Raw genomic sequence first — 10,939 nt, 5'->3', positions numbered from 1 at the left:
CTGCTGCCAAGGTCAAGGAGGAGCTGGAGCGAGTGGGGGAGGGGCGAGACGGGGGTATGCCGCTGTGGGGAACGGGCCGGGCGTGGGGTGCGGGCGCGTGGCTGGCCGAGGAGGGGTCATGGCTAGTCGGCGGGGGAGGGGGGCGGGTAGCCCCCTGATCCGGCTGATAACCTGGAATGTAAGGGGACTGAATGGGCCGGTTAAGCAGGCCCGCGTGTTCGCGCACCTGAAGGGGCTCAAGGCGAATGTGGTTATGCTCCAGGAGACACACCTGAAGATGGCAGACCAGGTAAGACTGAGGAAAGGGTGGGTAGGTCAGTGTTTCACTCTGGGCTAGATGCCAAAAATCGAGGGGTGGCGATCTTGGTGGGGAAGAAGGTGTCGTTCGAGACATCGAGCATTGTGGCAGATAATGGCGGTAGGTACATAATGGTAAGTGGTAAGCTGCAGGGAGAGAGGGTGTTACTGGTCAATGTGTATGCCCCGAATTGGGACGATGCGGGTTTTATGCAGGTATGTTGGGTCGGATCCCAGACTTGGAAGTGGGGGGCCTGATAATGGGGGGAGACTTTAACACGGTGTTAGATCCGGCACTGGATCGCTCCAGGTCCAGGACGGGTAGGAAGCCGGCGGCGGCTAGAGCGTTGAGGGGATTTATGGACCAAATGGGAGGGGTGGACCCTTGGAGATTTGCAAGGCCGGGGGCTAGGGAATTTTCATTCTTCTCACATGTCCATAAGGCTTATTCTCGAATCGACTTTTTCATTTTGAGTAGGGCGCTGATAGCGAGGGTAGAGGATACCGAGTATTCGGCAATAGCCATTTCGGACCACGCCCCGCATGGGGTGGACTTGGAGATGGGGGAGGAGAGGGATCAGCGCCCGCTGTGGCGCTTGGAGGTGGGGCTGTTGGCGGACGAGGAGGTGAGTGAGCGGGTCCGAGGAAGCATAGAGAGGTACTTGGAGACCAATGACAACGGGGAGGTCCGAGTGGGGATGGTATAGGAGGCACTGAAGGCGGTGGTGAGGGGAGAGCTGATCTCAAGGAGCAGAGGGAGTGCGGGGGAGAGGGAGAGGCTGGTGCGGGAGATGGTGAGGGTAGACAGGAGGTATGCAGAAGAACCCGAGGAAGGATTGTTGAGGAAGAGGCGCAGCATCCAGGCCGAATTCGACCTGGTGACCACCAGGAAGGCGGAGGTGCAGTGGAGGAATGCCCAGGGGGCAGTCTAGGAGTATGGGGAAAAGGCAAGCCGGATGCTGGCGCATCAGCTTCGGAAGCGGGACGCAGCTAGGGAGATCGGGGGAGTTAAGGACAGGGGAGGGAGTGTGGTGCAGAGTGGGGTTGGCATCAATGGGGTCTTCAGGGATTTCTACGAGGAATTGTACCGATCCGAGCCCCCACGGGAGGGAGGGAGGGATGGGCCGTTTCCTGGACCAATTGAGGTTTCCAAAGGTGGAAGAGGGATTGGTGGTGGGACTGGGGGCCCCGATTGGGCTGGAGGAACTGATCAAAGGGATAGGAAGCATGCAGGCGGGGAAGGCACCGGGGCCGGATGGTTTCCCGGTCGAGTTCTATAAAAAATATATGGACCTGTTGGGCCCGCTGTTAGTTAGGACCTTTAATGAGGCAAGGGAGGGGGGGGCTTTACCCCCGACGATGTCCCGGGAACTGATCTCCTTGATCCTGAAGCGGGTCAAGGATCCCTTGCAGTGTGGGTCTTACAGACCGATTTTGTTGCTAAATGTAGATGCCAAGGTGCTGGCAAAGGTCTCAGCCACGAGGATTGAGGATTGTGTGCCGCAGATCATCCATGAAGACCAGACGGGGTTTGTGAAGGGGAGACAGTTGAACGCGAATGTGCGGAGGCTTTTGAACGTTATCATGATGCCGGCGAGGGAGGGGGAGGCGGAGATAGTGGTGGCGATGGACGCTGAGAAAGCCTTCGATAGGGTAGAGTGGGGGTACCTGTGGGAGGTGCTGAAGAGGTTCGGGTTTGGGGAGGGGTTTTTCAGGTGGGTTAGGCTGTTGTATGAGGTCCCGATGGCGAGTGTGGCCACAAATAGGAGGAGGTCCGAGTACTTTCGGTTGCACCGAGGGACGAGACAGGGGTGTCCCCTGTCCCTCCTGCTCTTCGCACTGGCGATTGAATCCCTGGCTATGGCACTGAGAGAGTCGAGGAACTGGAGGGGGTTGGAGCGGGGTGGGGAGGAGCATAGGGTGTCACTTTATGCGGACGACCTGCTGCTGTATGTGGCGGACCCGGTGGGAGGAATGCCAGAGGTAATGAGGATCCTGAGGGAATTCAGGGACTTTTCGGGGTACAAGCTCAATATGGGGAAGAGCGAGATGTTCGTAGTTCAGCTAGGGGACCAGGAGAGGGGGATTGGCGAGCTCCCACTAAAAAGGGCGGAGAGGAACTTCAGATATTTGGGGGTCCAGGTGGCCAGGAGCTGGGGGGCCCTGCATAGGCTTAACTTTACAAGGCTGGTGGAGCAAATGGAAGAGGAGTTCAAGAGGTGGGACGCGTTGCCACTGTCCTTGGCGGGTAGGGTGCAGTCAATCAAAATGACGGTGCTCCCAAGGTTTTTGTTCCTGTACCAGTGCCTCCCCGTGTTTATCCCGAAGGCTTTTTTCAGGCGGGTTAACAGGAGTATAATGGGGTTTGTGTGGGCGCGAGGGACTCCGAATGTGAGAAGGGTGTTCCTGGAGCGGAGTAGAGATAGGGGGGACTGGCGCTGCCCAACCTCTGTGGGTACTACTGGGCCGCCAATGCAACGATGGTGCGCAAGTGGGTGATGGAAGGGGAGGGGGCTGCATGGAAGAGGCTGGAGACGGCGTCCTGTGTGGGTACGAGTCTGGGGGCGCTGGCAACGGCGCCGCTGCTGCTCCCTCCAAGGAGGGAGGTATACCACGAGCCCGGTGGTGGTGGCTGCCCACAAAATCTGGGGGCAGTGGAGGCGGCACAGGGGGGAAGTTGGGGCCTCGGCGTGGACCCCATTACGAGGGCACCACCGGTTCGCCCCAGGAAGAACAGGTGAAGGGTTTGCGGGGTGACACAGGGCAGGGATACGAAAGCTGGGGGACCTGCTTGTGGACGGGATGTTCGCGAGCCTGGGGGAGCTGGAGGAGAAGTACGGGCTCCCCCCCGGGGAACACCTTCAGGTACTTACAGGTAAGGGCGTTTGCCAGACAGCAGGTGGTGGAATTCCCGCGGCTGCTGCCACGCTCAGTACAGGACAGGGTGCTCTCGGGGGGGGTGGGTGGGAGTGGGGAAGATCTCGGAAACTTACCAGGTGATGCAGGAGGAGGAGGAGGCCTCGGTGGTGGAGTTGAAAGGTAAGTGGGAGGAGGAGTTGGGAGAGGAGATCGAAGAGGGGACGTGGGCAGATTCCCTAGGGAGGGTGAACTCTTCCTCTTCGTGCGTGAGGCTCAGCCTCATACAGTTTAAGGTGCTGCACAGGGCACACATGACCGGGACAAGGATGAGCCGGTTCTTTGGGGGTGAGGACAGGTGTGTTAGGTGCTCAGGGAGCCCAGCAAATCACACCCATATGTTCTGGGCATGCCCAGCGCTGGGGGAATTTTGGAAGGGCGTAGCGAGGACGGTGTCGAGGGTGGTAGGATCCAGGGTCAAACCGGGCTGGGGGCTCGCAATATTTGGGGTGGCAGAGGTCCAGGAGGCGAATGAGGCCGGAAATCTGGCCTTTGCGTCCCTGGTAGCCCGGCGAAGGATTCTCCTTCAGTGGAGGGATGCGAGGCTCCCAAGCGTGGAATCCTGGATCAGCGATATGGCAGGGTTCATTAAATTGGAGAGGGTGAAATTCGCCTTGAGAGGGTTGGTACAAGGGTTCTTTAGGCGGTGGCAACCGTTCTTAGACTTCCTGGCAGAACGATAGACATTGGTCAATGGCAGCAGCAGCTCGGGGGGGTTTACTTTATTTTTGTTTATGTTATTTACACTGGAAGGGTCTGAGGGGGTGTATACACCTGTTGTGTTAAGTCGGGGTGTTAATGTTAATTTATTATTTAGGTACAGGGTGGGGAGGGGTTTGGGGGGTTGCTTTTTTAAACTGTGTTTTGTACTTAACCCTGTTGGGTTCTTTTTTCTTTCTCATTTTGTTATTGATATTTTATGAAAACCTTTAATAAAATTTTTTTTTTTAAAAAACCAACCAGCTAACTATGCTAATCCGATTTCCCAGCACCTGGCCCCTAGCCTTGTATATCTTGGCATCGCAAGAGCACATCTTTTAAAAAATAAATTTAGAGTACCCAATTCTTTTCTTTCCAATTAAGGGGCAATTTAGTGTGGCCAATCCACCTACTCTGCACATCTTTGGGTTGTGGGGGTGAGACCCACGCAGACACGGGGAGAATGTGCAAACTCCACACGGACAGTGACCCGGGACGGGATTGAACTCAGGCACTCAGCGCCGGAGCCAGCAGTGCTAACCACTGCGCCACCATGCCGCCCACAAGTGCACATCTAAATACTTCATAAATGTTACGCAGGACTGTGCCTCCACCACCCTTTCAGGCAGCACGTTCCAGACTCCCACCCTCCTCTGGGTGAAAAGGTTTTTCCTCACATCCCCTCTAAACCTCCTGCCCCTTACCTTAAATCTGTGCCCCCTGGTCATTGATCCCTCCACCAAGGGGAACATTTTCTTCCTGTCTACTCTATCTATACCCCTCATAATTTTATCCATCTCAATCATGTCCATCTCAGTCTCCTCTGCTCCAAGGAAAACAACCCCAGTCTATCCAATCTCTCCTCATAGCTAAAACTCTCCAGCCCAGGCAACATCCTGGTAAATCTCCTCTGTATCCTTTCCAGTGCTATCACATCCCTCCTAAAATGTGGACTCCAGAACTGCAAACAATACTCTAGCTGTGGCCTAACCAATGTTTTATACAGTTCCAGCATAACCTCCCTGCTCTTAAACTCTGTGCCTCGGCTAATGAAGGCAAGTATACCATATGCCTCCCTAACCACTGTATCCACCTCCCCTGCTACCTGCTCTGCTACAATGTGATTTACAAGATTTAATCACCTGCTAATGCTCGCATTCCAAGCATTGTCTGGCATCTTTGAATCTGTCTATATATGTGTTTCTGGAGCATACCTCTTCATTCACCTGAGGAAGCAGCAGCGCTCCGAAAGCTAGTGACATCGAAACAAACCTGTTGGACTTTGACCTGGTTTTGTAAGACTTCTTACTGTGCTCTGCTACAGGGGCTGTTTAGCACACTGGGCTAAATCACTGGCTTTGCCAGCAGCACGGTTCAATTCCTGTAACAGCCTCCCTGAACAGGTGCTGGAATGTGGTGACTAGGGGCTTTTCACAGTAACTTCATTGAAGCCTACTTGTGACAATAAGCAAATTTCATTTCATTTTTCATTAAGGGACCGGTGTACACACCAAAATCCCTCTGATTCTCAGTGCTTCCCAGGATTGGGATGTATTCTCGTGCCTTGTTTGTCCTGCGCAAATGCATCATCTCCCACTTATCCAGATTGAATTCCATTTGCCACTGATCAGCCTGTCTATAACCTCCTGCAATCTAGCCCACTTTGATTGCGGGATGTGGATTAATAATTCCTTACCCAAGCTGTTTATCAATTTGTGTTTCAGGGATTCGGCGGTTTGACCATGAACCGGGACACTATCTCCCTTCTGCTGAACCTACTCGCGGTGGGTCTCTCGGTCACGGCTGTGACCAGCACCTATTGGTGTGTGGGGACACAGAAAGTGCCGAAACCCGCCTGTACTCAGATCAGGACATCCGACTGCACCGGCCCACTGACTGGGGAGACTGACACCAACGGCAGCACGGGAAAGAGCGAGTACAACTGGGAAATGGGAGACGACCGTTTCACCTTCCGATCATTCCATACAGGAATCTGGATATCCTGTGAGGAGAACATCACTGGGACAGGTCTGAGCATTAATTTGCATATTGATTGTATCTGACATTGCAATGGAGCAAATCACTTGTCAAAGGAATTGCCTTCAGGAGGTCTGATCATGTGACATTCTGAACATGTGACCCATTTGACCATGTGACACTCGGTCACAATCCCCTGGGCTCTTCTGGGAGGTGAGTAGTTAGTTTAAAAGCACTTACCTTTGCAGGAGCAGCCCTTTGGATTTCGGCGGCAGCGGTGCGCAGGGGCCTTCTTGGAGGTGAGTAGTTAGTTTAAAAACCTTACCTTTACAGGAGCAGCCCTTTGGATTTCGGCGGCAGCGGTGCGCAGGGGCCTTCTGGGAGGTGAGTAGTTAGTTTAAAAGCACTTACCTTTGCAGGAGCAGCCCTTTGGATTTCGGCGGCAGCGGTGCGCAGGGGCCTTCTTGGAGGTGAGTAGTTAGTTTAAAAACCTTACCTTTACAGGAGCAGCCCTTTGGATTTCGGCGGCAGCGGTGCGCAGGGGCCTTCTGGGAGGTGAGTAGTTAGTTTAAAAGCACTTACCTTTGCAGGAGCAGCCCTTTGGATTTCGGCGGGAACCGGAAGTTCGACCTCTGGCAAGTGCCCCCCCCCCCCCCCCCCCCCAATAAATTCTGGTGGAGAGGAAACCCGAGACACTACACGTGTAGTGTCTCCCACCCGCCCTCCTCCTCTAACCTAATAATAAGACCCATTGGTGTAAGGTAAGTGCCATATTATATTATTATATTATTAGCATTGTGCAGGTCAAGGATTGGAGGTGGAGGAGCAGTCTCTGTCAGCGAGGGAACCTGAGAACATCTCAGAAGGTAAGCAAGTGATTTTTACTTTTATACCTGTTTTTCAAATTGTGTGTGTCGGGGGGAAACTGAAGTGACATCACAGAAAAGCTGTGACCTGAGTGGCTGGTTGGGATTCTAACCTAAATTGTTTTGAGTATTTGGGATCTAATTAAACATAATAACTTAATTATAATTTAGAGGATATCTAAGCCAGAGATCGGAGAATATTACAGTTAGCTATCGCATTTCTATTAGAAATCTAGTGCTAGGAAACAGATAGTTGACAGTAACTTTGAAATTTAAAAAAAGTATTAAAAAAAAAAAAAGACAAATTTTAATTTTAATTAATTGACGCAATGTCAGTTAGAGGGGTGCTGTGCTCTGACTGTGAGATGTGGCAGGTCCGGGAGGCTTCCAGTGTCCCGGATGGCTTCATCTGCAGAAAGTGCACCCAACTGCAGCTCCTCACAGACCGCATGGTTCGGTTGGAGCAGCAATTGGATGCACTTAGGAGCATGCAGGTGGCGGAAAGCGTCATAGATCGCAGTTATGTAAGTGTGGTCACACCCAAGGTGCAGGCAGAGAAATGGGTGACCACCAGAAAGGGCAGGCAGTCAGTGCAGGAATCCCCTGTGGTTGTCCCCCTCTCGAACAGATATACCCCTTTGGATACTGTCGGGGGGGATAGCCTATCAGGGGAAAACAGCAGCAGCCAGAGCAGTGGCACCACGGCTGGCTCTGATGTTCAGAAGGGAGGGTCAAAGCGCAGAAGAGTAATAGTTATAGGGGACTCTATAGTCAGGGGCACAGATAGGCGCTTCTGTGGACGTGAAAGAGACTCCAGGATGGTATGTTGCCTCCCTGGTGCCAGGGTCCAGGATGTCTCCGAACGGGTAGAGGGAATCCTGAAGGGGGAGGGCAAACAGGCAGAGGTCGTTGTACATATTGGTACTAACGACATAGGCAGGAAGGGGCATGAGGTCCTGCAGCAGGAGTTCAGGGAGCTAGGCAGAAAGTTAAAAGACAGGACCTCGAGGGTTGTAATCTCGGGATTACTCCCTGTGCCACGTGCCAGTGAGGCTAGAAATAGGAAGATAGAGCAGACAAACACGTGGCTAAACAGCTGGTGTAGGAGGGAGGGTTTCTGTTATCTGGACCACTGGGAGCTCTTCCGGGGCAGGTGTGACCTGTATAAGATGGACGGGTTGCATCTAAACCGGAGAGGCATAAATATCCTGGCCGCGAGGTTTGCTAGTGTCACACGGGAGGGTTTAAACTAGTATGGCAGGGGGGTGGGCACGGGAGCAATAGGTCAGAAGGTGAGAGCATTGAGGGAGAACTAGGGAATAGGGACAGTGTGGCTCTGAGGCAGCGCAGACGGGGAGAAGTTGCTGAACACAGCGGGTCTGGTGGCCTGAAGTGCATATGTTTTAATGCAAGGAGCATTACGGGTAAGGCAGATGAACTTAGAGCTTGGATTACTACTTGGAACTATGATGTTGTTGCCATTACAGAGACCTGGTTGAGGGAAGGGCAGGATTGGCAGCTAAACGTTCCAGGATTTAGATGTTTCAGGCGGGATAGAGGGGGATGTAAAAGGGGAGGCGGAGTTGCGCTACTTGTTCAGGAGAGTATCACAGCTATACAGCGAGAGGACACCTCAGAGGGCAGTGAGGCTATATGGGTAGAGATCAGGAATAAGAAGGGTGCAGTCACAATGTTGGGGGTATACTACAGGCCTCCCAACAGCCAGCGGGAGATAGAGGAGCAGATAGGTAGACAGATTTTGGAAAAGAGTAAAAACAACAGGGTTGTGGTGATGGGAGACTTCAACTTCCCCAATATTGACTGGGACTCACTTAGTGCCAGGGGCTTAGACGGGGCAGAGTTTGTAAGGAGCATCCAGGAGGGCTTCTTAAAACAATATGTAAACAGTCCAACTAGGGAAGGGGCGGTACTGGACCTGGTATTGGGGAATGAGCCCGGCCAGGTGGTAGATGTTTCAGTAGGGGAGCATTTCGGTAACAGTGACCACAATTCAGTAAGTTTTAAAGTACTGGTGGACAAGGATAAGAGTGGTCCGAGGATGAATGTGCTAAATTGGGGGAAGGCTAATTATAACAATATTAGGCGGGAACTGAAGAACATAGATTGGGGGCGGATGTTTGAGGGCAAATCAACATCTGACATGTGGGAGGCTTTCAAGTGTCAGTTGAAAGGAATACAGGACAGGCATGTTCCTGTGAGGAAGAAAGATAAATACGGCAATTTTCGGGAACCTTGGATGACGAGTGATATTGTAGGCCTCGTCAAAAAGAAAAAGGAGGCATTTGTCAGGGCTAAAAGGCTGGGAACAGACGAAGCCTGTGTGGCATATAAGGAAAGTAGGAAGGAACTTAAGCAAGGAGTCAGGAGGGCTAGAAGGGGTCATGAAAAGGCATTGGCAAATAGGGTTAAGGAAAATCCCAAGGCTTTTTACACTTACATAAAAAGTAAGAGGGTAGCCAGGGAAAGGGTTGGCCCACTGAAGGATAGGCAAGGGAATCTATGTGTGGAGCCAGAGGAAATGGGCGAGGTACTAAATGAATACTTTGCATCAGTATTCACCAAAGAGAAGGAATTGGTAGATGTTGAGTCTGGAGAAGGGGGTGGAGATAGCCTGGGTCACATTGTGATCCAAAAAGACGAGGTGTTGGGTGTCTTAAAAAATATTAAGGTAGATAAGTCCCCAGGGCCGGATGGGATCTACCCCAGAATACTGAAGGAGGCTGGAGAGGAAATTGCTGAGGCCTTGACAGAAATCTTTGGATCCTCGCTGTCTTCAGGGGATGTCCCGGAGGACTGGAGAATAGCCAATGTTGTTCCTCTGTTTAAGAAGGGTGGCAGGGATAATCCCGGGAACTACAGGCCGGTGAGCCTTACTTCAGTGGTAGGGAAATTACTGGAGAGAATTCTTCGAGACAGGATCTACTCCCATTTGGAAGCAAATGGACGTATTAGTGAGAGGCAGCACGGTTTTGTGAAGGGGAGGTCGTGTCTCACTAACTTGATAGAGTTTTTCGAGGAGGTCACTAAGATGATTGATGCAGGTAGGGCAGTAGATGTTGTCTATATGGACTTCAGTAAGGCCTTTGACAAGGTCCCTCATGGTAGACTAGTACAAAAGGTGAAGTCACACGGGATCAGGGGTGAACTGGCAAGGTGGATACAGAACTGGCTAGGCCATAGAAGGCAGAGGGTAGCAATGGAGGGATGCTTTTCTAATTGGAGGGCTGTGACCAGTGGTGTTCCACAGGGATCAGTGCTGGGACCTTTGCTCTTTGTAGTATATATAAATGATTTGGAGGAAAATGTAACTGGTCTGATTAGTAAGTTTGCAGACGACACAAAGGTTGGTGGAATTGCGGATAGCGATGAGGACTGTCTGAGGATACAGCAGGATTTAGATTGTCTGGAGACTTGGGCGGAGAGATGGCAGATGGAGTTTAACCTGGACAAATGTGAGGTAATGCATTTTGGAAGGGCTAATGCAGGTAGGGAATATACAGTGAATGGTAGAACCCTCAAGAGTATTGAAAGTCAAAGAGATCTAGGAGTACAGGTCCACAGATCACTGAAAGGGGCTACACAGGTGGAGAAGGTAGTCAAGAAGGCATACGGCATGCTTGCCTTCATTGGCCGGGGCATTGAGTATAAGAATTGGCAAGTCATGTTGCAGCTGTATAGAACCTTAGTTAGGCCACACTTGGAGTATAGTGTTCAATTCTGGTCGCCACACTACCAGAAGGATGTGGAGGCTTTAGAGAGGGTGCAGAAGAGATTTACCAGAATGTTGCCTGGTATGGAGGGCATAAGCTATGAGGAGCGATTGAATAAACTCGGTTTGTTCTCACTGGAACGAAGGAGGTTGAGGGGCGACCTGATAGAGGTATACAAAATTATGAGGGGCATAGACAGAGTGGATAGTCAGAGGCTTTTCCCCAGGGTAGAGGGGTCAATTACTAGGGGGCATAGGTTTAAGGTGAGAGGGGCAAGGTTTAGAGTAGATGTACGAGGCAAGTTTTTTACGCAGAGGGTAGTGGGTGCCTGGAACTCACTACCGGAGGAGGTAGTGGAGGCAGGGACGATAGGGACATTTAAGGGGCATCTTGACAAATATATGAATAGGATGGGAATAGAAGGATACGGACCCAGGAAGTGTAGAAGATTGT

General features: G+C 51.8%; 1 protein-coding gene across 1 annotated transcript in view; it reads left to right on the top strand.

Annotated features, from left to right (window-relative positions):
- Window positions 1–5,654: 5,654 nt before the first annotated feature.
- Window positions 5,655–10,939, top strand: part of LOC140404126 (germ cell-specific gene 1-like protein) — a 43,760-nt gene continuing 38,475 nt past the window's right edge. Inside the window, exon 1 of the mRNA XM_072492544.1 lies at window positions 5,655–5,940. Coding sequence (XP_072348645.1) covers window positions 5,655–5,940 — 286 coding nt within the window. The remainder of the gene's footprint in view (window positions 5,941–10,939) is intronic.

The sequence above is a fragment of the Scyliorhinus torazame genome, chromosome 29 (assembly GCF_047496885.1).
Source record: "Scyliorhinus torazame isolate Kashiwa2021f chromosome 29, sScyTor2.1, whole genome shotgun sequence".
NCBI classification, from domain to species: domain Eukaryota; kingdom Metazoa; phylum Chordata; class Chondrichthyes; order Carcharhiniformes; family Scyliorhinidae; genus Scyliorhinus; species Scyliorhinus torazame.
The sequence above is the reverse complement of the archived record's forward strand: the minus strand, read 5'-3'. Positions and strand labels throughout refer to the sequence as shown.